This window comes from Arvicola amphibius, chromosome 4 (assembly GCF_903992535.2).
Source record: "Arvicola amphibius chromosome 4, mArvAmp1.2, whole genome shotgun sequence".
In the NCBI taxonomy this organism is placed as follows: domain Eukaryota; kingdom Metazoa; phylum Chordata; class Mammalia; order Rodentia; family Cricetidae; genus Arvicola; species Arvicola amphibius.
In genome coordinates, this window is record NC_052050.1 from 17,173,493 (window position 1) to 17,200,479 (window position 26,987).

The 26,987-nt window shown below is 49.0% G+C and overlaps 2 protein-coding genes across 15 annotated transcripts in view; one reads left to right on the forward strand and one right to left on the reverse strand.

The window, feature by feature from the left end:
* Kansl1 (KAT8 regulatory NSL complex subunit 1) overlaps nt 1-2,713 on the forward strand; it is a 120,007-nt gene extending 117,294 nt beyond the window's left edge. For all 7 annotated transcript variants that reach the window (XM_038326255.1, XM_038326261.1, XM_038326260.1 and 4 more), the window contains 2 exons: nt 495-747; nt 1,000-2,713. In XM_038326255.1, coding sequence (XP_038182183.1) covers nt 495-747; nt 1,000-1,227 — 481 coding nt within the window. In that variant the 3' untranslated portion in view covers nt 1,228-2,713. The remainder of the gene's footprint in view (nt 1-494; nt 748-999) is intronic.
* Nucleotides 2,714-3,918: 1,205 nt separating this feature from the next.
* Nucleotides 3,919-26,987, reverse strand: part of Mapt (microtubule associated protein tau) — a 95,613-nt gene continuing 72,544 nt past the window's right edge. For 3 of the 8 annotated variants that reach the window (XM_038326548.1, XM_038326542.1, XM_038326541.1), the window contains 4 exons: nt 16,027-16,119; nt 12,709-12,790; nt 11,601-11,713; nt 3,920-7,712 (listed from right to left, as the gene is read on the reverse strand). In XM_038326548.1, coding sequence (XP_038182476.1) covers nt 7,497-7,712; nt 11,601-11,713; nt 12,709-12,790; nt 16,027-16,119 — 504 coding nt within the window. In that variant the 3' untranslated portion in view covers nt 3,920-7,496. Of the gene's footprint in view, nt 7,713-11,600; nt 11,714-12,708; nt 12,791-16,026; nt 16,120-26,987 lie in introns of all 8 variants that reach the window. The other 5 variants (XM_038326549.1, XM_038326543.1, XM_038326540.1 and 2 more) reach the window with 4 other exon arrangements.

The following is a 26,987-nucleotide window of genomic DNA, read 5'->3' on the forward strand; positions in this document are numbered from 1 at the left end:
AAAGTGCTCACCCTCTTAAGTTCGACTGCCGAAACCCACAGTAGAAGAAACTCACCTAGAAGGTGTCCTTCTACTCCATCCCCTATGCTGCAACATGGTCCTCATGCTCATTAATACCTCTCCCCACACACACACACAAAACCCACAAACTAAAAAGACGGTGGCAGGAGTCCACCTATTTTTCTTTGACTTGTTTTCAAAATCTCAACTCGTCCCAATTGTGAATTCACTAGTCAGGACTTTCTCTTAAACTCATGGTCACTCAGCTCTTAGGTGTCATGTTTTTATGCCTACCTATGTGAGTAAAAGTGGAAGCAAATGGAATTAATGAATCTTAGAAGAACATCATTACTGTCAGTTCGGATTTTAACTGCTTTGGTGTAGATGCTTTTTTTTCCCCCATAACTCCTCCTCTCACTACCTCTGCCCCCCAGAAAGAAACAGAAGAAATGCGTATTACCTAGGTACTCATTTGTGTATTCCTTGATTCATAGGTCTTACAGGTCATCAGACGGCCGGACCACCCCACAGTTGGGCAGTGCCAACCCTTCCACCCCACAGCCTGCCTCTCCTGATGTCAGTAGTAGCCACTCTCTGTCAGAGTTCTCCCATGGTCAGTCTCCTAGAAGTCCCATTAGCCCAGAACTGCTCTCAGCCCCTCTCACCCCTGTAGCTCGGGACAGTCTGCGACACTTGGCCAATGAAGACACCCGTTGCTCCACACCAGAGCTGGGGCTAGATGAACAGGTGAGAGGTATCTCCTTTAAATGGCGGGAGGGTATGCGAGGAGGCAGCATATACTGAAGATAGAGCTTTCCTCTCCCTTGTTTTGAAGCACACTAGAAATGTGCTGAGTACCCACCTTAGGGGAGGGGTCTTCTTAAACTTCTCCCAATAGTAGTAGACAGTCTGGTTATCAACACTGGGCCACAAATTTGAAGGCCCAGGAAATGAGCTGAAACTAGGTCATCATCACCAGATTATCTTGTCTGTCTACAGTCTGTCCAACCATGGGAGCGGCGGACCTTCCCCCTGGCTTACAGTCCCCAGACAGAATGTGAGGAGCAGTTGGATGCACAGGACATGGCAGCACGCTGTACTCGCCGCACCTCAGGCAGCAAGACTGGTCGGGAGACAGAGGTGGCACCTACCTCACCTCCTGTTGTCTCCCTTAAGAGTCGGCATCTGACAGCAGCAGTCGCAGCTCAGCGCCCAACTCACAGATGAGCAGGAAATGAGACTCTATATAGACTCTCTACTATTGGCATTAAAGCTTCAGAAATCTCTGCGTTTGATATTCAAACATCATATGCTGGAATTTTCACAGTTTTTAGTGAATTTAAGGAATTTAGATCCTCCTTTGGTTGGTTTGGTTTTGTTGTTTCTGTTTTCTTGTTTTGTTTTCATGTCACACCTGAGCACTTCCTCCAGTTGGCAGACAAGTTCAGGAAAAAACCCTGCTGGCCTGGTCCTGCATATCCTCTGCACTGTTGGATCACTGGACTTGCCAATGTTAGATGATCACCCTCTCCCTTGCACCTGTGGGGTAGGGTGGACCAGCCAGGTGGCAGTGGGTGGAAAGCTCCAAGTCAGCACCAAGTTAGGATGGGATAGAACACAAGCAATCTGGGCTCTTACCCTTCCCTCCAGTCTGTGGCTTGACTTGACTTAGCTCTAGCTGGGCACCCCTCCTTGGTCTTCTTGTGCTGGCGCACCCTTCCAGCCAGCTTCTTTGCTCTGTTGGCCAGCTCTTCTCACTGAGCTCTGAGCCAGCAGTACAGCTAGCTTCTCCTTGTCACCTGGACCTTGAAGACCTATTTTCAGTTTCATCTGCATTCGGTCATCTGTCTTGGCTCCTTGGCTGCAGTGCTCTGCTGCAGCTGCTCAGGTCACCCTGTTCCACCCTTCTCCATCTCTCTCCTGTTCATGCACACGGACAAGTTAGTCCTTCCACTCAGAACATCTATGAAGATAGGGTTTGTACTGCTTAACCCATTCCCACACCCCTAAAAGTTAGGAAGTCTGGAGTACATAGCATCACTTCTGTATCATGTTTTCACTCGGTAGTAGTCACGTGCCCTGTTTCTTTCACATCCCTGTCAGTCACTTAGACTCCCTCATCTCTGCTCCCCTTGCCTGTGGAACACTGTCTGGTCCTAGCTGTGGTTTCCATTGTTCCCCACCAACCTCCTGTTAGCCTTGTGCCTGTCTTATGTATAATCACATCACCAAAAAAAGGGGAGGGGGAAAGGAATTTTCTTTTTCTGCCATTTTATAATTATACAAAAATAGTAGGCAGACTGCTTAATGGTTGGGGTTTTTTCACAATTTTCAACATTAGTGATTTTTTTTTGTTTGCAAGTTAAAAGGTTTGTCATTGTTTCTTTAAACAACAATAATGCACCATATCCCTATGCATAAAGTGCTTCTTCTATTTATAAGGTTGAAAATTCTGAATAACCCTTTTAGCATTGTAAAAAAAAAAACAAAAAAGACAAAAATTTAAAAAAACTTGTATTTTGTAAATATTTTCTTTTCCTGCTTTGAGCTGTGTAATGGCAGCGAACATGTAGCTGTCTTTGTTCTATAGAAATGCTTTTCTTCAGAGAAGCTGATCTTTGTTAATGTCTTGATTCTGTTCGCAAAGCACAGACTAGTGCTTAAAAAAAAAGGAAGGAAAATGAAAAAAATAATAAAAAAAAAGATACAGAAAGTCGTGTGTCATGCTTTTCTTGATATGTTATTCTCTGTGTGCCTGGCAATGGTGGCAGCCGAAGCATTCGCTGGGGTTTGGAGATTTGCTGGCTAGGTGTTGTGAAGGGTGTTTCACTAAGGTAAGAGATATTCTACTCTGAAGTGAAGCAAAATTGATTTATTCCCTCTCATTGTTCCTTTAAGAGGTAAGCAGTATAGAATTTCAAATTCCCCTTTAATGGGGATTTTTACTTGTCACCTTCAGACTTTGAGGGGAGTGATCGATGAAAATGTATGTAATTTACATGTATCTAAGTTGGTTCTTGCTACCTGGAGAAAATTACTTTGTCTAAGAAGGCTAAGGGTCTGATTCTCTTATACAGGATCAGTGAGTAGATGGACCTTCTCTAAGACTCAGCTGTTCTTCCACTTTTCTGCTTTTGTGTTGCTTCTATATGCATCAGGATATGCCAGACTAAAGCAACTGCCTTCAGAGGCCAAACACATCAATGAACTGGGGAAGACAAGTATTTTGAGATTGGAAATCTAAGGACTATCATGACCTTGACGTATTACCAAAGAACTCGGGGAGATGGTTCAGTGGATGAAGTGCACAGTGTGAGATCCTGAATTTGAGCTTAAAGCCAGGCATCTGTAATCCTAGTGTTCCTATGTGAGATGGGAGGCTGTGGGATCCAAGGAAGTCGGGTAACACAGCACATGTGCAGGAGAACAGTGTCTCAAGGTGGACAGACTGACACCCAAGGTAGTCCTCTGGTCACATGCTGTAGCACTAAATAAATTGGTGGAGATTGAAATGTTGCAAGCAAGAAGCTGCTGTATCCCTAGCAGATTCCTATAATGCATGTTGGATTTGCAACATGAGCTTTTGAGTTTGCTTTAGCCTAGGACACCCCCTCCCACTTAAGTCTAGGGGTGAGGAATCTCATACACCCCACCCCAAACTTCTTTGCTTCAAATGAACTGGGAACTATTGAATTTAGCCTTGTCTGAGGATAGTTTGCCAAAGGTAATAAACCAAGTCTGTACTCTATACCTCCAGGACCCCAAAACTGCCTCTCCAATGTCTGGTTTAGTTTTCATTTCCTGTTCTGAATTCTCAATGGAAAAGAACTTGTAAATTTGTTTTCTTGTACTAGAAACTCAGAAACAGAGATTTTGTTTAATCAGAGTAATAACTTTATTTCCAAATTCACTTTTACAGCAACAATCAGTGTAAATCGTTTGTTAAAACACAATACACTACATGGACATTCACAGACAGGAAGCTAAGCTAAAATGATTCCATGTCCCTCCCCCACCCCCTCAGAATCACCAAAGAAATCATAGGACTTGCAAGCACTGGAGATCATGCCCTGCACAGTGACTGCACAGGCTACAGTCCATCAGGAGGGTGAGACTGCCCAAAATAACCCTTCCAGAAGCCAGAGAGAAGCTTGGAGGCTCAAAACCATAGTCCTATAGTTGGTTACCACCTCTGCCCTGGGCCCCACTTTACTGGAGAACAGACTAAAGGAAGAGGTCTTGACTACTGCTGGTAGCTGTAAGCTGTGGGTCTGAAGCCAGTCCAGAAGTGATAACTGATGTGCCAGTGACTTAGAGGGAAGGAAGCCAGGGTTTTAAAGAGGCAGGATGGTGGGCTCTGGATGCCAAAAGAAGGCAGCAGACAAGAGTAGTTCATAGATTCTTACACAAACCTGGGAGCTACACCTGGCTGGGAAGGCAGGGAGCTAGCTGGCTGTCTGCCTTGGGCAAGCCTGTCACAAGCCCCGAAGGCTAAAGCCGTAACACTTCTCTCTAGCAATTGGTCATAATCATGAAGGTTACAGATGGCTACACTCCAAGACTTCCGTTTGCCCATGTGAACTATCTTAACATATTCCTCTTCCCCCCCCCCACCCCCCCTATAGCACAAAGCAATCTCAAACAGGATACAGTCTTACCATTGAAGTCAATTTAAATGGAACTATTGATAAAATGAATTAAGAGCTTGGAGGAACCAGGCATATGGTATACCCTATCTAGCCCACCCTAAGTAAGACATTGGCTCTGGACTAGGAAGGCATGGGAAGAAAGGACAGGTGCTGTGCCCCTGGGGGATTGTCCTCACTGAAGTCACAAGCCAGACTCTCATTGTAAACTGCCTATCAGCACTGACCTGATAACTCCAAATAATTATTTTAGGGCTGTTCTCCCTACAAGAGATATGACAGTGTCCCCATTCAAGGACAGGAACTGCAGAATGGACAATGGGAAGTTAGATAAAAACCAGAATAGGTAGACATGATGAAGGGACAATGCTTCAAGCCACACTTCCCTTTTCTCCATTGAGCCTGTCAACAGCGGGGAGCTTCTCCATAGGTTGTTCTTTAATGGAAAAGGCTGGCTGCTTCCTTCTACCATCTACAGTGTCTGTCCTTAACTCCTTAACTATATCCAAGCCAGAAGTGATAGAATTGGGCCTGGGGCTCCTATGCTTCTCCTGAGGCCTCTTCCCTGCAGCTGTAGGAGATGCTCATGCAAGGTCAGTGGGCTGACACCTTGGACACCAAGGGGGTCTCCTAAGACGTCCCCTTCCTCAGTGGGGCAGTTCGTCCCAAGCCCTGTGGTGAGGCAGCCAAGGCTTGGAGAGGGCCCAGGGATGTCTTCTGGAGAATCATGGGAATTCTAGGGCCACAGCTCTCAAAGCTGACACTGATGCCCTTGTCTCTCGGGATGCAGTAGTTATTAGCCCATCTTTCAGGGCTGCTGTGGGACATGAGGCTGTGATTAGGCAGGACCATCTTCACTCTGCAAAACAGGCCAGCAGGAAGCTCTCCCTGACAGGTGGAGTCTCTCTGGTCCTGTGCTTCAGGCCTTGGCAGCTAAGAGACCTCCAATGTCACAATCCAGTGTCTGTGAGGTCCCAGTTGCAGAGGAAAACTTTCAAAACATGGGATGTCCTAGCAGGGAAGCACTGCACTGGCCTGGAGCCAAGTCCCAGTGGAGCCAAGAAATACCCAGGACCTCCATCCCTGGTGGTGAGCTAGAATCCTTTGACAAATATTACAAGATACATGCGTCCTTTTTTTTTTCTTTTTTTCTTTTTTCCTTTCTTTTCACTATCATAGTCACTGGTGAACCCAGACAAACAGACAAATCCAACTACAACGCACAGGGTGTAGACAGGGAGGGAAGGGCTGTATCTATGAAGATGTCTGACTGCTCCAGCAGGGCAGGCAGCACCGCTTCCACGGGGATTGGAGGAAAAACATTCCCAGGGGGTATGTTCCCCAAGTTGGGGTGTGGAGGGCTGACTATGTGCATGGGGACTTACTGGTGGCTGGGCTCTGGGAGGCTAGCAATCACAAGCTGGGGTGGAAGAGAAGGATGAGAGGGATGTGGCCCTGCCCTGGGAGTCTTGTCTGCTCTTACTGGTGCCAACACATTGGCACCTGACTTGCCTCCAACTCAACACGAGAAGAGGGCCAGGCTTACCCAGGAGGCAACCATTATTTAAAGTTTAAAACAAAAAAAGCAGACAGAAGTGTGCAGGGTCATCTCCAGGCACACTGGTTGGATTTGTGGAACGTAGGACTAGAGACTGAGCTCCAAATCTTTGCCCTCCCAGGACTCCAGCTCTTAGTGTAGAGCAGGTACTACCCACATCTACCCAGGGCCAGGATGGGGGAGGGGAGGCTAAGCACTCAGGACAGTGAGACAGGATGAAAGAACGGCAGTGACTGGCTCTTAGCAGACACGTGGGTGTGATGGACAGGTGGAGGGGCTGCAGTGGCTGTGGAAGGGGTGGGAGGCCTGTCTGCCCCTCCTCCATCCCTCACCCTGCTGAAATGCCAGAGGACCAAGCTTGAGAACAGGCAGATGTCCCCAAAGAGGCACAAGTCCTTACGAAGAACTGGTTAGCCCTAAAGTCCCGGGTCTGTGAAGTGGCCAAAATCATGGCTGCAATTCCAAACTTCAGAACTCAGTAAAGCAGGGTTTTCTGTGAGAGGAGAATGAAGCCCCTCAGCTCAGGACTCCCACCCTGCAGAGAGGGAGGAATAAAACAGTGCCCTGGGTTGTCAAGGTCAGCCTTCGGAGAACCAAGCAACAAGATACTACCTTCCAGCCTAGGCTGCCCTACAGAAGGGGCGCATACTCCCCAGGGCCTTACCAAACAGGCAGCTGTGCCTTCTAAGGCTGCTGGGGCAACCTGTTCTTCCCAAGCGACTTGGCAGGAGCCTGTCTTCCTCCCCTCTCTCCTCTGACTCCCTGACACCCATCTCTCAGCCTTTGCTGCCTCAGCCCCCCTTCACATCCACACATGTTAGCATCGCCTGCCTATAGCTCCACAAACACACCAAGTTCCAAATCTTTTGTTGCTGCTGCTGTCCCTGATGCCCCTAGGGTGGAGTTGCCCTAGTCCCTTAAAACTCCCCAGAAACAACCTTCAGAGCCTACTTCACCCTCTAAGACTCAAAGGGGTGGAGGTGGGGGGAATCAATAGCAATTGCCCAAGGAAATGTTGGGTTTGGCCATGTTTTTACATGTTTTTCTTAAAAAATATTTTATTACTAGCCCACAAATCAATTTGGAAAGATGAAATTTACTCTTATTCCCATCACTGATTTTGAAGTCCCGAGCCAAAGCCGAACCACAAAAGCAGGTTAGGTGACAAGCCGGTCAGCCGGTCTGTGAGGAGCAGCGGGGAGGGCAGAGGGCGAGGGGCCAGATCATTCTTTTTTTTCCCACACTCTCACTCTCTCTTCTCTCCACGATTATTGACTGCCCCAGGGGCCTGATCACAAACCCTGCTTGGCCAAAGAAGCGGAAACTTCATCGGCTAGTGTGGCAAGCTGTGGGGAGTCCACCATGTTGATGCTTCCCGTGGAGGACACATTGCTGAGGTGCCGTGGAGATGTGTCCCCAGACACCACAGGCGACTTGTACACGATCTCTGCTCCATGGTCTGTCTTGGCTTTGGCATTCTCCCGGAAGGTCAGCTTGTGGGTTTCAATCTGCAAGAAGTATAGGGTGAGATGAGTGTCAGCCTGGGGAACACAGACAAGCCCTGACTGACAGACTCCATGAAGGGAGGAAACATTCTTTTGTTTCTTTTTATTCATTCATTCTCTACAGCTTTGGAGTCTGTCCTGGAGCTAGCTCTTGTAGACCAGGCTGGTCTCGAACTCACAGAGATCCGCCTGCCTCTGCCTCCCGAGTGCTGCGATTAAAGGCGTGTGCCACCACAGTCCAGTTCATTCATTTATTTTATTTTGATGCAGGGTTTCTCTGTGTAGCCTTGGCTGTCCCGGAACTTGCTCTGTAGACCAAGCTTACCTGGAACTCAGATCTGCCTGCCTCTGCCTCCTGAGTGATGGGATTAAAGGCGTGTACCAGCACACCTGGCTGTCTAATCTTTCTACATTCATTTGTGTTTGTGTGAGTGTGTGTGTGTGTGTGTGTGTGTGTGTAATCATGTGCCCTAGTGCATGTGGGGAGATCAAAGGACAACTTGTGTGAATTGGTTCTCTCCCTCTAACATCTGGGTCCTGGGAACCAAACTCAGGGCATCGGACTTGACTGCAAGCACCTTTACCCACTGAGCTATCTCACTGGCCTGGTTTGTTTTAAGGCAAGATCTTACTATTTAGCCCAGGTTGGCCTGGAACTAGCTGTCCTTAGGAATCCCTCTGTCTCTCAGTTTCTGAGATTACAAGTGTGTGCCACCAAGGTTCAGGTTTAATACTTGATTATTCCACAGAGAACTTCCTCATGCCAAGAGCTACTTACTCTATCCCATTACAACATCTACATCAAAATCTATCTCCTCCCTGACAAAAGTGGAGGAGGTTCCATTTCTCTGCAACTACAAACAATGCCGAATAGGAATAACCTCCAGTGACTTTGCATACATCATTTTACATGTTTATGTTTATCCTAAATATGTACGACTATTTACTTATCTTTCTTTTTTAAGATTTATTTATTGTGTACACAGTGCTCTGCCTGCATGTATGCCTAAGGTCTGAAGAGGGCGCCAGATCTCATTACAGATGGTTGTGAGTCACCATGTGGTTGCTGGGAATTGAACCTAGGACCTCTGGGAGAGCAGCAGGTGCTCTTACCCCCTGAGCCATCTTGCTAGCCCTTATTTATTTGTTTGTTTGTTTAATTGTGCTGGGGGGGGGTGCAACCTGTAGCCTCAGGCATGCTGGACACCTGCTGCACTGCTGCTTTACACCCCTTGCTCTGTGTTTTGCTAGATTGTTGCCAATTTGCTGCTAAAAGCACTGAAGGAGTAGCCACAAGAGAAAAGGGCCTGCTGTAGAATCACTGGTACCAGCGGTCACCACTACACACACTCTTTGTCCAAGATTATTAAGGTATTTTCAGGTGGCACCCACTAGCGCGGGTGCTAGAAGTCTTGATGCCAAGAAGCCCTTTTTAAGAAACGATATCACAAGCCTGGGGAGGTGGCTCAGTGGACAGGAGTGCTTGCTCTGCAAACACAAAGGCCTGAGTTTGAATCCTCAGCACCCAAGTAAAAAAGCAGGGCAGGTCTGTGCATGTCTGTAACTTGTAACCTCAGCATTTGGGGATGGAAAGAGGTACATCCCAGAACCTCACTCGTAGCCAGTCTAGCAAAAACAGCAAGCTTGCGGTTCAGTGAGAGACCCTGTCCCTGTCTCAAGGCAATAAGGTGGACAGTGAATGGGACACTTGATGTTCTGCTCTGGCCTCTGCATGTATGTACATGGGTGTGCTCACTTGAATACTCATGTACATGCAATACACATATATAGTTGGGGGTACAGACACACAATACTATAGCCAGGAGTCCAAAGGGAAGCAGAAAGCAGTCTGAGGCATGTATAACAGTCTCTACATTAAAGTGGTGGACACAAAATGTCTCAACCTTGTTCTGGATCCCAGACTTTGAGCCAAGTGTGCACATATGTATGCAACACATATACGGTATTTCCATACAACTTCTGAGGTCAGAGACCCTAGGTGAAGAGTCTTTCTTGCTGGGAGCTTGAATGTGGACATCGAGAAAAATCAGGCTTTTGTATGCTCTTCTTTTTGGTTAAGAGGGACCTTCCATATTATTGTACTTGAGAGAATCTTTGATTAAAATGTGCACGCGCGCGCGCGCACGCGTGTGTGTGTGTGTGTGTGTGTGTGTGTGTGTGTGTGTGTGTTTTACAGGGTCGCTCTATTAGCCCCACCTGTCCTGGAACTCGATATATAGACCAGGCTGCCCTCAAATTCAACAGAGATCTGCCTGCCTCTGCCTCCCAAATGCTGAGATTAAAGGTGTTTGACCGGCTAGGGCCAGCTGTTTCCGGTTTTGTGAGATAAGGTCTCAGGCTGCGCAGGCTGGCTCCAATTCTGTGCAGCTCAGGGATAACCTTGAACTCCTGATCCACCCATCTCCAGTTCTCCAGTCGAAGGACACAGGGACCTTCTTTTGTTTGGACCTCACCCCACCTCTGGGGTGCCAGTATTTCTCTGAAGGAGAAACAGGCCAGCACACTGAAGCTCTGCCTACAACAGGCCCCCACAGGAGTCCTGCCTGCCCAGAGCTTCCTCCCGGGCATAGAAGTTCCCGTGCTGGTGGAGAACTTCCCTTACCCAGGGAATCTCTAAGGCCTAGATCTGCTCCAGTCCTATTGAATCAGACCGAGGTGGAGTCAGGCCTATGGCCAAGAGGTCCTGTATGGGAGCAAAATGCAGGAGGCTTTGTATTTAAATTGAGCGATGTGTGGCAGAAATAGCAGAGCTCTGGCCGTTGATGAGGCTTTCCCACCTTCCCAGAGAAGGGAGCCTGTCCAGCAGCCCTCAGGTATCCTCTCTTCAGCTTCTGTCAGCTCCCAAGACTGGAGGATCTCCTGCTCTGGGGCAGCAAAGGTCTGTGTCCGCTTTGGGGTCCTAAAGACCAGAGGATCTGCCCTTATAGGTCATCTGGGGGAAGAACCCCTCAGCCTGCTGGCTGTATGCCGGCCAGGCACATCAGCGGTTCGGGTGCCTCATAGTCACCAGAGGCTTTACATAAGCAGTGGATGCAGACATGCAGCTGCAGAGGAAAGCAGGGAGCTGTGGGGACTTGCCAGGCAGGGGACTCCCAGGGGACACCCAACATGGCCAGGTAGAAAGACAATTGAGCCACCTTGGGTAAGTACCCTTTCTCATGCTGGGCTAGGTCTGATTCCAGAACATTCCCTCTGTTCAGTCATTTCCCGGGAGGACCCTGCGGAGGAGGCTACCTGCATGGTATTGGGCCAGGCAAGTGTGGAGGTGGTCTGTGCCAAAGAGGAGAAGCCAGGGCGGCTTCACACCCTGTGTGGGGGCAAAAGAAGCTTGCTCGGAGCCACACACACCTTTGTGTGCCCTTACCCCACACATACCCATGCCCACTAGGTACCCAGTCCTCAGCCCTGAGACAAGACACAGCAGCCTCAGTGGGAGCAGTGGGAGCACTTCTCTTCAGAACCACAGACTTATTCTGCCCTTTGTCTGTCTGGTGAGAACCTCAGGTAGCACAGGCGGGCCTGAAACCTACGATGCAGCCGAGGGTGATCTTGAACTCTTGACCCTCCTGCCTCCACCCGGGATTACAGTTTATGCCCAGTCTATGCAGTGCTGGGACAGAACCCAGGCTCTGTGCTTGCTGGGCAAGCGCTCTACCAGCTGAAGCTCATCCTCAGCTTCGCTAGTTTGCTCTAGTTTCCTGGCAACCAGCGGAAAAGACCTGTCTTTGGTCTCACGCAGTGTTTCTTGGTACACTGAGCTCAGGGTGAGAACCCATCGCTAGACAGCCCATATGGGGCCTTCTAGGACCAGCCTAGCCCACTCCACTAACCCCCCTCCCCATGTGGCCTCCCCATTTGTCCCCCCCTTACCTTCTTATTCCCTCCTCCGGGGACATGGGTGATATTATCCAAGGAACCAATCTTCGACTGCACTCTGTCCTTGAAATCCAGCTTCTCAGATTTTACTTCCACCTGGCCCCCTCCTGGAACACAACCCACACAAGAGCCTCTTGCCATCTTCTGTGGTCTGGGGGACTTAGCATATATTAAATGAGGTAACAGCCTGCAGAGCACAGTGCCTGGGGCTGCTGTAGGCTTGATAGCAATTAGGTTAGTTGTCACCCTTCTGGCAGGGAACATTCCTTAATGTGCCCATTCTGACTCCTGCAGAGGCTGGGCCAGTGATCACAAGAACAGCCCACCCTCTGGGAGTTGCTAGGGCTCTACTTTATCTAGAAGGAGGCTTGACCACAAGGGAGCCCTTGTAAGGACTTCCAAATCACCTGCCTCATCTCTAATTGAGATGTACATCGGATATTTACTCCACAAAATCTTTCTCCTGAGATGGTTCAAAGGTACAGGAAGCTTGGCCAGGAGAAGGCATGCTGAACTCTAAACTTCCAGCAATGGAGATTTTCATTTGAGCATCCTGAAGCCACAGCCCCTCAGGATCTGGGAATCACATTGCATGTCAAATGCACAATGAGGAGAGACCCTAACCCCGTCTGCCTCTTTGACTTGGGTCACCACACCAGGGTGTAGCAGGAGGGGAGGAGACTTATACTGCTTTCCTGGGAGGGGTGCTTTGTTTAAACAAAGTCGCAGCGAGGGTAGAACAACAGCCCAGAAAGTCTTATGTTATAGCTGTTGATGAAGTGACCCCTGTGCTGGCTGGGACAAAGCTGAGATGTCCACGGAGCTGGCCTTTGGGGGTCCAATCAGTCCCACAGCTAGTCCTCTTTTACAGGCTTTTCTGGAGAGCCGTACAATGGAATCTGGAACCAGCTCTTTCTCTCCCTCCACCCCTTGTCTAGGCTGAAAAAGCCCTGCTCAGGAGCCAGCAGGGACAGTCACACCTCCCGGGTCACACAGCACTTTCACATTTAGTGTTTACTGTCTAGGTTGGCGTATTCCAGGAGGCACCTGCTGGCCTAGCCCGCACCTTCCCATCCCACAGCCTTCCTTCCTCAAGGGCTACCTGGTTTATGATGGATGTTGCCTAGGGAGCCACACTTGGAGGTCACCTTGCTCAGGTCCACTGGCTTGTAGACAATTTGTACCTGCAGGTCAGAAAGGGTGGGAAGGAGACAGAGAATAAAGGGGGTTATGTTACTAGGGGGGGGGGTAACACAAAGCTAAGTCCAATGGACCACTTGCCAGTGGCTTCCATCAGCTTCCGGATACACCCCACTCAGGGAGGATAATATGCTCCCCAAATCCAGACAGCTGGGTCCTTACAAAGTGACTATGGGACCATCTTCAATCCCAGAAACCCAAAGAAACTCTCAAGGAAAAACAGGAAGGGATGCCTGGTCCTTGTGCGTGATCACACTATTTAGCAGATATTTAAATAGAGAAACACAAATCTTTTCATTGAGGAAAGACCAGTCACACACAGTGGAGGAAGTGACCTGCAGCCTCCAGGTGATCTCGTCAGAAGGGACTCAGAGAGGAGAGGTGGCAAGGAGGAGTGAACATCCAGGAAACTCCCACAGTCCTGGACCATCAGGTGGCATACAGGACCCAGGACAGCGCCATGACTCAGGTAAGAGCCATGTGGTGTCCCCTGGACACTTCATCCTCTACTGGAAAAAGCAAAGCGACACTAACTGGGAGGGCAGGCACACAGCAGAAATCACAGGCTTAGTGGCTCAGCAAGCATGAGTGAGCAGACAGGACACACGGGGAGACCTGACAGCCCAACGATCCTGCTCTGGGGAATGACAGTTGTGTCCTGAGAGAACACTCTGAAGGAGGCCACCCAGGTAGATGGGGCTCCTGGAAGCCAGTCTCTCAGAACTGTGGTCTGCAGCTTAGAGAGCTGGTCACTAATTGCCACCTTCCAAATCCCATGGATCTCCTATATAGGCCACGAGTGGGGTCATTCCAGCGAGGGAGAGGGTCATCTCCTGTCCATGTGAGAGTGGGCAAAGCAAGGTGAATGTTCTACAGATGGCTAAGCAGATAGACCCCTCTCATTTTCATGGAGAGCTGTGCTGATGGTATGCTGCGTTGTGGGGTGTGTGTGTGTGTGTGTGTGTGTGTGTGTGTGTGTGTGTGAGATGTGTTTCTTTTTCTGCTAATGGACTTGATGGAAGAGGAGGGCTGTGGCCTCACACGTCAGTGTGCTGGGGTCACACGTCAGTGTGCTGGGGTCACACGTCAGTGTGCTGGGGTGTCACCCGGCCCCTGTGAAAGTGGATGAAGAGCAGATGGTGCCGAGGACTTTCTGCAGACAGATCCAGGGTATGGTGGGAGTTCTGGGCAGGTGATGATGGGAGAGCAAAGGGGCTGGCTCCCCCAACAGGAGAACTTGTGCTCTGCAATCCATGGGAGTCTGAGACCTCCAAGAGGAGACAGGAATGCTACAGGGACCAGAGCCTCACTCTTCCCTCCGGCCCAGGTAGAGTCTCTTGAGAGTCAGTGGCAGGGTGTGGCAGGGTAAGAGATGTTGGAAGCCTGGAATAGCCAGAGGAGGAAAGAATGTACAGGGCGTGGGGAAGCAGCCCTAGAGAGGAGGCTACAGCCCAGCCAGGAGGCACAGATGGAGGAGCAGCCTGCCCGCTGCAAGTCCTTCCACCCTAGCAAGAGCCAGCAACAAGCCAGATGTACAGTCCAGGCCAGGGATCCTGCAACCCAAAATGCCAGAGGCCATAACCACCAGCTCCCTCCCTCAAGAGAGCTTTCTCTACAGGTCTATTATGTAGCCAACAGCGGCCACAGGCCAAGGACAGTCCTCATAGTCAGCCTAGTTTATCTTGTGACTCTATATAAGGTCAAAGGTTAGTCCACAGGCTGACATACTGCTGCACACATTAGGAAAGTTCCCTGACATCCTGGGCACTGGAGCCTCATCAGGCAACAAGCATGTGACCAGAGCTACCCTGCGCTGGCTCTTCCCCATTTCCCCTGCAGGGGCATCCGCCCTCTGCAGCCCACTGGAGCCAGAGCCTTCAGCCCCAGCAGCAGACCAGACATGAGCCAAACCAGATGCCCCTGTCTTTCCTCCCCAACCACAGCAGGCCTGGGCTGGGAGGTCAACACACCCTAAATGACAACATTAAAGGGCCCAGGGACAAAGACAGCAACGGGAGTCGTTAGTGACCATCTCTTTCCCCCACCCATCTCTTTCTAGAACAGTTTATTGAATGTACACAGAGAGGGCAATAACTACAGTGTAGGCAACAGCCGCGCCTCTCCTTCTGAAGCAAAAACACACAAGTACGGGGTGGGGATGGCAGGAGCGGCCGTGAGTGGAGGACAGAGGAAACAGCAGACACCGTGAGGAAGCATAAGAAGCAGTAGCCACAAGGCCAGCACTTGCTGCTCTGGGGCCAAAGGTCCGAGAGGCAGAAGGCAGGGCAGGTGCCAGGGCAGGAGGCAGAAGCACATTGCAAGAATAAACCCTGTGGGCCAGGGCACACAGTCACAAGATTGAGCCAGCAGGAACTCTTTCCGAGAGCCCGGGCTCCTCCTGGGACTGACCCAGAGCTGGGGATGAGGGAATTGGCCTGGAGAAACCCAGTTTGTATATCCTGCCCTGTGGACACAGGCTAGCCAGGAGGACGTCGGAGTCTTTAAGACCATCAGGGAAGCCTGAGAACATCTCGCACGGACTCACTGCCTATAAGCTGGGTCCCCAGTGGTGTTTAGAGGACAAATTTAAAACCCTAAGCAACCTTTCTCTGGCAAACTGGACTTGGGCAATAGATACCACCCGCAACCTCTCTTAGGCTCTTTGCAGCCAGAGTCCCTGTATTGGGTCGGGGGGTGGAGCAGGGGCTGGTTTTAAACGTTAACTGAGGCTTAGGAATTGCTTCCTCTCTTGAAGATGGAGACCCAGATGAGAAATGGAGGGTGACTAGGGTGGCTAGGACCCTCTCTGCCCTTGACATGAGGCAGGAAGTCCTTAGCATCTGCTCAGATCATACGGACCATCCATCCACAGCAGAACTGTTCCAGAGAGGAGGCTCCGGAGAGGTGACAGTCCAGGCTTGGGTGCCAGTCTTCAGCCCATTTCTAGCAGGCTGTGGGGCTTCTAGGGACATGGGCATGGTACTGTGGGGACCCAGCTTCTCAGGGAAGGGCCAGCGGGAGCCAATTGCTGTCCCAATTCTGCTGTCCCTTCACTGAACATGGGGAGGGGAGTCTGGGGACAGCAAACCTAAGTGTAGGGACACCGGAGGCCCTGAGCCTGCGGGGATTTATTCTCTGCAATGTCTCACAAGTACACACTTATGACACGTGTCACAGCAAAGGCTGCAGCACACTGCATGGAGAGTGTGACCGTACTCACACTGCCGCCGCCCGGGACGTGTTTGATATTGTCCTTCGAGCCACACTTGGACTGGACGTTGCTAAGATCCAGCTTCTTATTAATTATCTGCACCTTTGATAGCCAGAAAAAAGAATGAGTGATGACCACACCCAGGGCAGTGACCCCTGACCTGCGTGCTGCTGGGGAGAACCAGGTCTGAGCCCCGCCTCCTGGGGGGTGCAAGACGCAAAGAAGCTGCCTGAGAAGGCACGCTGCCAACCTACTAGACTCAGAGATCACAAAATGGATCTGAACGAAAATGGGACTGGGGACTCGAAAACAGATGTGGGAAGGCTACCAGATTGGGGTGGAGTGATGAGTGTAAACAGGGAGTCCCCTGTGTCAAGTTCTCAGAAGAAAAACAACAAAACCCCCCAAACCCCGCCAGTGCAATACAGCGCATAAGATTCCGTGCGCCGCCGGACAGTTGGAATGAGAAGGTTCCCAGCCAAATTGTCTTGAGTTGAGCTGGCAGATGGCTTGGTGAGGGTGAAGATGGCTGCCACCAGACTACACATGTCCTTGGCTCCCACATGCTTGCAGTGGCACACACGCACACTCCTACATGCAATAAATAAATACTTCTAAAAATACTTTTTAGCTCTTTTTTTGGGGGGGGGCATGTTTTGAGACAGGATTTCACTATGTAACCCTGGCTGTGCTGAAACTCACTCCATAGACCAGTCTAGCCTTGAACTTACAGAAATCTGCCTGCCTCTGCCCACCAGGTGCTGGGATCAAGGGTGTGTACCACCTGACCAGCTTAAGTTGAGATTTAAAAATTTTTTTCAACTACCTCCATTTATAATTTTATTCTATTGTGTTATTAGGAAACCTTCACTACACTATCACCAGATCAGAATATGTTATTTGGGGGTGACCTAAATTCATGTTCTGGGACCATGGTCACTCACATTTGGCTTCAGAAGAAGCTCTCCTTCCCTTTGAGGTGGCAGCTGGAGGAGCTACTGGCTATTCTTAAACCTGTGGGACACTGGGGAAAGTCTAGACCTAGCCCTGACCTAGGATTTGAATATTGGAAATCTGGTTTAAGTTGCTAAAAAAGTGTTTTGTTTTTTTGTTTTATTTTATCTTTCGCAGACATGTTTTCAGATTTTGGAAAGAGATTCTCATATTTTCCCAAACTGGTCTCAAAACTCAGTGTGTAGCCAGGGATGACCTTAAACACCACGGCCTCCTGCGTCCAGTTCCTCCACAGCGCTGGCTTACAGTCTGCTTCGTAGCTGCTAGCCAAGATGGGTAAAATTGCTCTCCAGAAGCGAACTCACTGTCTGGACTGTTCTTGGGCTACCAAATATTTGCATCGATTCCATGTTCAATATGAACAGCCCACTGTGAACGTATCTTGGCAAGGAATGTTTCTGTACTGTGGATCATTTTCATGGCACAGACTCCTAGAAACAGGACTTCTAAGTCGAAATGACAGGTGTTCTAAACACGCTCAAGCCAGCCCTCCAAATGGCCTCCTTGTAGAAGGAACGGTGGGCTGTGTCCCACCTCCCGGCTAGCTTTACCCAAAATAATTACACGGAAACTGTATTCTTTTAAACACCGCTTGGCCCATTAGCTTCAGTCTCTTACTGGCTAACTCTCACATTTTGATTAACCCATATTTAGTAATGTGTGCAGCACCACAAGGGGTGGCTTACCAGGAAGATTCTAGCCTACGTCCATCTTGGGTTGGAGCTTCATTGCATCTGACTCACTTCCCTTCTTCCCAGCATTCTGTTCTGTCTACTCCACTCACTTAGGTTCTAACCTATCAGGCCAAGCAGTTTTCTTTATTAATTAACCAATGAAATCAACAGATTGATAGAAGACCCTCCTCCATCACCCCCTGAAAGGGCACTCATCTCCCTGGGTCCCCTGCTGACAAAGCCAGTTTGTTGTGCTGCCTTCTGCGGGTATTTGGAGGTTCGTGGCTCTCGCGAGGTGAGTTCCTGAACTATATACATAGTGAGCTTCAGGCCAGCCTGAGCCTAGTATGATACCTTTATAAAAATAAGCCGGCAGTGGTGGCGCACACCTTTAATTCCAGCACTTGGGAGGCAGAGGCAGGCGGATCTCTGTGAGTTCGAGAAAACTAGATGGGGAGCAGTTTAGAATTAGAAAATACAGACTCAGAAACCAAATAGAAGACCCGGATGTCAATCCACACCTCTTTAAACACCTGATCTTTGATAAAGAAGCAAAAAATATCAAATGGAAAAAAGAAAGCATATTAACAAGTGGTGCTGGCATAACTGGATATCAATATGTGGAAAAATGAAAATAGACCCATATCTATCACCATGCACAAAACTCAAGTCCAAATGGATTAAGAATCTCAACATAAAGCCAGCCACACTGAGCCTTATAGAAAAGAAAGTGGGAAGTACACTTGAACGCATTGGCACAGGGAACCACTTCCTAAATATAACCCCAGCAGCTCAGAGAAACCCCAGCAACTGAGAGAAACAATAAGTGGGACCTCCTGAAACCGAAAAGCTTCTGGAAAGCAAAGGACATAGTCAACAAGACAAAACAACAGTCTACAGAATGAAAAAAGATCTTCACTAACCCCACATCAGACAGAGGTCTGATCTCCAAAATATACAAAGAACTCAAGAAATTGAACACCAAAAGATCACATAATCCAATAAAAAAAAAAAAAAAAACAGTACAGACCTAAACAGAGAACTCTCAACAGAGGACTCTAAAATGGCTGAAAGACACTTAAGGAAATGTTCAACATCCTTAGTCATCAGAGAAATGCAAATCAAAACAACTCTGAGATTCCATCTTACACCTGCAAGAATGGCCAAAATCAAAAACACTGATGACAACTTATGCTGGAGAGGTTGTGGGGAAAAGGGAATATTTCTGCATTGCTGGCGGGAATGCAAGCTGGTACAACCCCTTTGGATGTCAGTGTGGTGATTTCTCAGTAAATTAGGACACAACCTTCCTCAAGACCCAGTAGTACCACTTTTGGGTATATATCCAAAAGATGCTCAATCGTGCCACAAGGACATGTGCTCAACTATGTTCTTAGCAGCTTTGTTTGTCATAGCCAGAACCTGGAAACAACCTAAATGCCCCTTGACCAAAGAATGGATAAGGAAAATGTGGTACATTTACACAATGGAGTACTACACAGCAGAAAAAAAATAATGACAGCTTGAAATTTGCAGAAAAATGGATGGAGCTAGAAAACATTATTTTGAGTAAGGTAACCCAGACACAGAAAGATAATTATCACATGTACTCACTCATAGGTGGTTTTTAAACATAAAGCAAAGAAAGCCAGCCTACAAACCACAATCCCAGAGAATTTAGACACTAAGAGAGATTTACATAGATATAATCTACATGGGAAGTAGTACAAAGTAAGGCGGGCAGTGGTGGCTCACGCCTTTAATCCCAGCACTCGGGAGGCAGAGGCAGGAGGATCTCTGTGAGTTCGAGGCCAGCCTGGTCTACAAGAGCTAGTTCCAGGACAGATTCTAAAACTACAGCAAAACCCAGTCTCGAAAAACCAAAAAAGAAAGAAAGAAAAAAGAAAGAAAGAAAGAAAGAAAGAAAGAAAGAAAGAAAGAAAGAAAGAAAGAAATTAGACAAAGACAAGATCGCCTGAGTAAACTGGGAGCATGGGGACCTTGGGAGAGGGCTGGAGGGCATGGAGGGGAGCAGAGAAAAATGTAGAGCCCAATAAATATCAATAAATTAAAAAATAAAAAAAATACAGATTCAGTTAAAACAAGGACACATAAAAGGATGGTGTCACAACACAGGGTAGTCGGGCTATTAGATTCAGCACTGAGCTTCCTGGAAGCCAATGAGAAAAAGGAAAGACGAATGATTATGTAACTCCTTATTTAACAAAGACAACAGTTTTTTGGAGGAAGGTAGCTGTCTTCTGGATACAAAGAAACCGAATTAGTCACAGGACATTAAGCAATCACATACAGAGACACCCCCACCTCCCTGGGTGGTTTGTTCTTATTCTAACCTCGTAGGAAAAGAAACACACTACTGTGGGTTTTGGCACTGGACAGATATTTACAAAGCAGACTGGAATTACGGTTAGTGGCCACGTTAAGCCAATGCCCTTTGCAGGGTGCAGAGAAGAGGGCGGTGGATGGCATTGTGAAACCCGAGTCGTAGCAACAGTGGCATATACGGTTCTGCCGTCCTGCGCTTTGGCTGACTAGACACTGGAAATACCCCCGAGGGAGAGGATGTTTCCATCTGAGAGCCTTCTGTTCAGGAGGGAAGTGGCTGTGGTCAGGGAGCAGTCCTGAGAATCTGGCTGGGTCCACTTTAGTTTACCCACTTCCCAGAGACCCCAAAGCAATTTCAAGTCCTTGGTGGGCCTTGTTCTGGGTCTGCCTGGGTTCAGAACTCTCGGGGTATCCCTTCTTGGCCCCAAGCCTCTAGATCAAGGAGCTTCCAGACTGGTGCTAGCTGCGCTGGGCTGGGCCTCACTTGGACAGTGGCCAGAGCAACGCCTCATTTGGGCAATGAACCTGGTGTGGGCAGCTAGGCCCACAGAAAGCCTTGCCTTCAAATCCAAGGTGCTCGGTTAGCTTGGGGATGGATGCTGAAAGCCTGCTTGTATTCAGTCCAGTCAACCTGGGAAAGGCAATGAAGTACCATGGCCAGCCACTATTATTATGCTGTTGTTGTTTTGCTTTTTTTTTTTTGTTTTTGTTTTTCGAGACAGGGTTACTCTGTGTAGCCCTGGCTCTCCTAGAACTCACTCTGTAGACCAGGCTGGCCTCGAACTCACTGAGATCCACCTGCCTCTGCCTCCCAAGTACTTAGATTAAATGCATGCACCACGACTGCCCAGTAAGGCCAGCCACTATTAAGGCTGTCTTTTCAACGGTGACTGGGGACGTAGGCTAATTGATAGAGAATTTTCCCAGCATGCATAAGGCCCTGGGTTCAAGCCCTCACACTGTATAAAACTGGATGTGGTAATGCAAGCCTGTAATCTTAGCACTTGAGAGGTAGAGCAAGAACATCAGAAGTTCAAGGCCATTCTCAGCCACGGAAGGCCAGCTTGGAATAAATGAGTCCCTGTCCAAAAAATAAAATGCATTTAAAAACACTTCCACTTCCAACTCCTACCCCTAAATACACACACACACACACACACACACACACACACACACACGCACAGAATTAAATGAATGTTAAAAATGTTTAAAAACTATATGACCAGTGGTGAAGGAGAAGGAGAATGGGGCGGACAGAAACAGAGAAATGAGCCAAGACGAGAGACAGAAAAAGACCAAGGGAGCAGGAAAGATAACCATTGCAGAGAAGCAACAACTATGGGTGGTCCAGGAGTGGAGGCTGCTGTCTACAGCGCTCTATCGCCACCTGGTGGTCGCCTGTAATATAGCAACCCTTTGCCCTCGGTGCTTCCAGGCTCTGCAAACTTTTGACTTGTGAGACTCTCAGGCTGTGTCCTGTGTGGGACTTGGAAATCTTCAGAGGAGTGCTCCAACTGCTCAGTCAACCAGGCTGTTTTCATGCTTGAACACTAGCCAAAAACTAGTTTAGAAAGAAGTGCAATTTCTTTCTTTCTTTTCGTTTTAAGACAAAGTCTCACTATACAGTGCTTGCTGTCCTGGAACTCACTCTGCAGACCAGGCTGGCCCTTAACTCACGGAGATTCAACTGCCTCTACCTCCTGAGTGCTGGGATTAAAAGCGTGTGCCACCACCACCCAGCCATAAAGCTTTTTAAAAATCACTATTGTTGTTATTATTAGTGATTGTGCACTCCGTGTGTGATGTATGGATATACACAGGCATGCGTGACACTGTGTGCGGTCGGTTCTCTTTTTCTACCTGATGTGTTTCTGGGGGTTGAACTCGAGTCTCCAGGATTACACCTGAGTTTACTCAGCAGGCCTTTACCTGCTGAGCCATCTTTCTGGCCCATTAGTATTCGTATTAGTATTAGTAGCATTTAGTTTTTTGAGACTTGCTATGTAGAAGAAGCTACATAGGTTTGCCCTACGATTCTCCTGGTTCAGTCTCTCAAGGGCTGGGGTTACAGGCATAAACCGCCACAATTGGTGCGTAAGTATTCTTCTTTAAGGCCTAAGAAGATCACAGGGAAAATGTGAAAACATTTATCTGTTAATTAATTAATTCTGAGACAGGGTCTCCTGTAGCTCAGGCTAACCTTGAACTCACTCTGAAGCCAAGGATGACCTTGAATTCTCTCACCTCTACTTCCTGGGTACTGGGATTATAAGTGGAAGCCATTTCTTAAAACAACAACAGGCTGGGCAGTGGTGGCGCACACCTTTAATCCCAGCACAGAGGCAGGTGGATCTCTGTGAGTTGGAGGCCAGCCTGAGCTACAAGAGCTAGTTCCAGGACAGGCCCCAAAGCTACAGAAAAACCCTGTCTCGAAACAAGAACAACAACAACAAAAGCCAAAAAAACCCCAAAACAAAACAAAAGAACAAGACAAACTTTCAAGGATCCCAGGCTACAGGTTAGGTGTTAGTGTCAGGAGGGGACCTGGGTCCCTGTGCCACACCCCTAGCATGTCCTTTCATCTCTTACTTTACTGTCACCCCCTGTTACTTAATACTTCCAGTTACAAGTGAATTTTTATAATTAATTTTTTTAAGGTAGCCCAGGCTGGCCTTGAACTCGCTGTGTAACTGAAGCTGGCCTTGAATGACAGTTTCCCTGCCTCCACCTTCCAAGTGCTCTGGTCACGGATGGATACTTACAACATGTGGTCTCCTCCATCCCAAGAATACAGCACTTGCTGCATTTCATGCCCCTTGAGAAGCCACTGGACAGAACCATCTAAAGTGGGCTTCCCAGGGCTCCGTTCTTTAGAGCAGCGGTTCTCAACCAGAGTGGAGTACTCCTTGGGGGAAGAACGACCCTTTTACGGGTCACCTAAGACCACTGGAAGACAGATATTTAATTATGATTCATAACAGTAGCAAAACTACAGTTACGAAGTTGCAACAAAAAATCATTTTATGGAGCCGGGCGGTGGTGGTGCACGCCCTTAATCCCAGCACTCAGGAGGCAGAGGCAGGTGGATCTCTAGGAGTTCGAGGCCAACCTGGGCAACAGAGCAAGTTCCAGAACAGGCACCAAAGCTACACAGAGAAACCCCGTCTCGAACCCTACCAAAAATATAAATTACATTTATTTATTTGTGCAGCTGCAGAGACGTGAACGTGACACAGTGTGCTTGAGGTCATCAGAGGAAAACCTGTTGGAGTCGGTTCTCTCCTTCCACCAGGCCCTGGGGGTCAAACTCAGGTAGGTGGTCAGGTTTTGTGGCAAGCGCCCTTCACTGCTGAGCCATCTTGCTGACCCCAGCGTTCTTTTGTGTGTGTGTGTGTGTGTGTGTGTGTGTGTGTCTGTGTGCCTGACTACCCAAGGAAGTCAGAGGAAAGTGGCAGATGTCCCAGGCCAGAGTCACAGCAGTTGTGAGCTGTTCACAGTGGGTGCTGAGATTGGAACTCTGGTTCTTTGCGAGAGCGAGCGCTCTTAACTGCTCAGCAATCTCTCCAGCCCCATGTTATTCATTTTCTGTGGGGGAAGTGGGGGCCTGAAGGCTGGAGGACAACCTGCAAGCAGGAGACACCTTGCAACATTCTGGGCCCTGGGAATCGAACTCAGGTCATCAGACTTGACAACAAATACCTTTAACCCACTGAGCCATCTCACCAGGCCCCAGGCTCTTTTTAAAATCACATTATTATACTATATATTATTGTTATTATTATTGTTATTATTATTATACATATTAATAATAATTCAAGCAATGAAGCTCCACCTTGAACTTCTCATCCTCCTGCTTCTCTGGAGTTTTGGGAGTTCCTGTCTGCACCATACCATGAAGGGTCTATCTGGTACTGTGGACTGAACCCAGGACCTCACGCGTGCTAGGCAAGCGCTCTACCAAAGGAGTTACATATCTGGCCCTATTCTTCAGACTCTTAGAATTTTGCCCTTTCATGGCCGGCCGTAAATGATTCTGAGATAGGGTCTCATTAAGCAAACATTCCAGGAACTCAAGATGTCAACTCAGCTCTGAGAATCTTTCATCAGGGGGTGTTACAGGCCCTGTCCATCAACCCAGAATAAATGGCTTGTCATTGCATTGCTCTTTGCTTGAAGGGCTGAGGCTTGTTAGGACAACCCTCCTGCCCTCATAGAATGTGAGGGAGGCTATTCTTGGCTCTGTCTGTCACTTCCCATGCTGTTACCGCTCAAGTCCCGGACAAGTCACGCTGTTCCTTCTAGCCCTAGCCCTCTGAGGATATGGGCAAGGCATTACTACCCAGCACGGTTCCTCAGATGGGGCCGGCCAAGCCCCTTCCTTCTGCGGAACATTGCAGAATGCTGTACTCCCTGTTCAGGCCAGTTCTTGGTATTCATTTGAAAGAGCTGCCCAACCTGGCAACCCACCCCACACTGGGCAGGGCCTGACAGGGCAGCCATCCTACACTGCAGGCTCTGCTGAGTTCTTGATGACACCCAGCAGCCCTGTTCCGTGAGAGCTCACTGCCCTCAAGGCCTCAGGGAGCTGAGTTCCCTTCAGTTATCAGGATGCTCAAGGCTAATTAGATAGGGGAGTTCAGTGGGGGAAGAGAGATGAGGGAAGGGTGTTCTAAACTGGTGGTGGTCTCACAGATCAGGATAAAGCAAGAACCTGACGTTCCCAAGGGGTAGGCAGCTGAGGTGAGACTAAGGAGCCCAGTTTGGGGGTCACCAGAGTCACAGAGATCACTGGACACAGTGCTGTCCAGGACCAGAACCAATGGGAACAGGATGAGTCAGCAAGGAAGGAGGGGCATGAACAGGAAAGGGGCAGAAAGGGGCAGAAGGGACCGGGCCTGGCAGCAGCCAAGACTAACATGTGGGGTGGTGAGGAGACAGGCTCTCAGCTTCAATGTCTCGGAGTTGCAGGTACTGCGTACTATGTGTCCCCCAAAAGCCCTGATGGGTCTGCCTCCTAGTCTTGGTGCTGGGGCTGGGAAAGAAGATGGGAGAACCAGTTAGGGTGCTTCATAGAGTCTGGGAAGTCCTAAGTCCTGACACCCGGGACGGTGACAGTCACAGGTGCCCCGAGATGCAGCTTCTAAGAGGTCACTTGTTTTTGATTGTTTTTGTTTTGTTCTTTGGTTTTTTTGAGACAGGGTTTCTCTATAGCTTTGGAGCCTGTCCTGGAGCTAGCTCTTGTAGACCAGGCTGGCCTCCAACTCACAGAGATCCACCTGCCTCTGCCTCCCAAGTGCTGGGATAAAAGGTGTGCGCCACCACCGCCCAAGGTCATTTGTTTTTGTTTTGACATTTTTAATCTGTTGTGTGTGTGTGTGTGTGTGTGTGTGTGCGCACGTCAGAGGACGGCCTGCAGGAGTCAGTTCTCTCCACCCATGGGGGTTCTGGCCCTAACAGTCATTTTTGAGAAGTAGATGAGGACTAGGAGTCTGGAGACAATGAAGTCAAATGACAGATGGCAGCTGTGGTGCCGACAGAGACTCCAGGTGGCTTTCGGAGTCACTCTGCTAAAGCCCTGACCAAACCACGCAGGTCCCGTGAACTTATCCTTCTATAAACCACACGGGAAGCCACAATGGGATCTTTAATGGAACCAGAGCCGCTGCTGCAGAGAAACACTTTTTTCCCTCTCTCCAGCATCCCCTGCAATGCAACAAGTAAGCAACAAATAAGCCACCATCATCACTTCCTCCACAAGAGGGGCCTTTGCGCAGGCCTGGCTCAGAGGTGAGAGCAGCGCGGACCGTGGTGTTCTGAACGCTCATCCTCTTCTGCCCGTTGGTCCTCTTCCCCGGGGAGGGTCCAGCTCCACACCCACAGCTTCGTCCTGTTACTGGGGGTGTGGGCAGCTGGTGGCTACCAGAGGAGCTCCAGGGCCTGGGACCAGGAAGGTGCTGCTGGCCACCGTGTGCCTGGGACCGGGACCAGGAAGGTGCTGCTGGCCACCGCGTGCCCGTTTGCTACAGCAAGTCACTGCAATCACGTTGTTCATTTTCCTCGGAGGCTAGCATGTGGCTTTGTGGGTTTTTTCTTTCTCCCCCTCCTCTTCTCTGAAGCAGGCTAGCCTGGAGATCATTTGCATAGAACAGGCTGGCCTGGAACTCACCACAGATCTACCTGACTCTGTCTCCTGAGTGCTGGGATTAAGGATTTGTGCCACCATGCGCTTGCCTCTTTTTTTGAGGCATTGGCCTCAAGCCTGTGGTCCTCTCAAATGCCACAGCTGGCTCCAGGCCCCTTCTGAAACAGGCTGGTAGATAGATATTTGTGGGGGTTAGAGAGCACAGGTGACTTTAAGGGTTCACAAGCTAGGACCAAGTCAGTGGTCCAAGTTGATACCCAGTGACATTAACCTAAAGCCAGCCTCCGGAGGGGAGAAAAGAAGACATGAATTATGTCCTTTGACCCAAATGCTGTGAAAAGCCCACTGGGCAGAGCGAGTGGGAGGGCCTAAGGCTTTCCCACAACAAAACACAGGACTTCAGGGAAGGTGCCCATGGGGGCTATACCCAACTTCCCTCCAGCAACTAAGCATTGGCCCTAAAGTCTGCGGAGCTGCCTTAGCACCCCAGAGGTGTGTTGTCCCAGGAGTACGCTGTCCAGAAGACAAGGACAGTAGACTCAGCAATGGATCACAGCGTCAAGGCCCTCACTGGCTTTCCCTTACACCAGGGCTGGGTGGGAGGGGACGTGTGTTCCCTCATTTACATGTTGACACCCTAACTTCACAATGGGACTGTGTTTGGAGATAAAACCTTTAGATCAAGGACTGCCTTGAAATGAGGTCAGGAGAGTGAACCCAATCCCACAGGGCTAATGTCTTCATAAAATGAGCCTAGGACTCAAGGTAAGACATCCGGGGTGCGCAGAGGACGA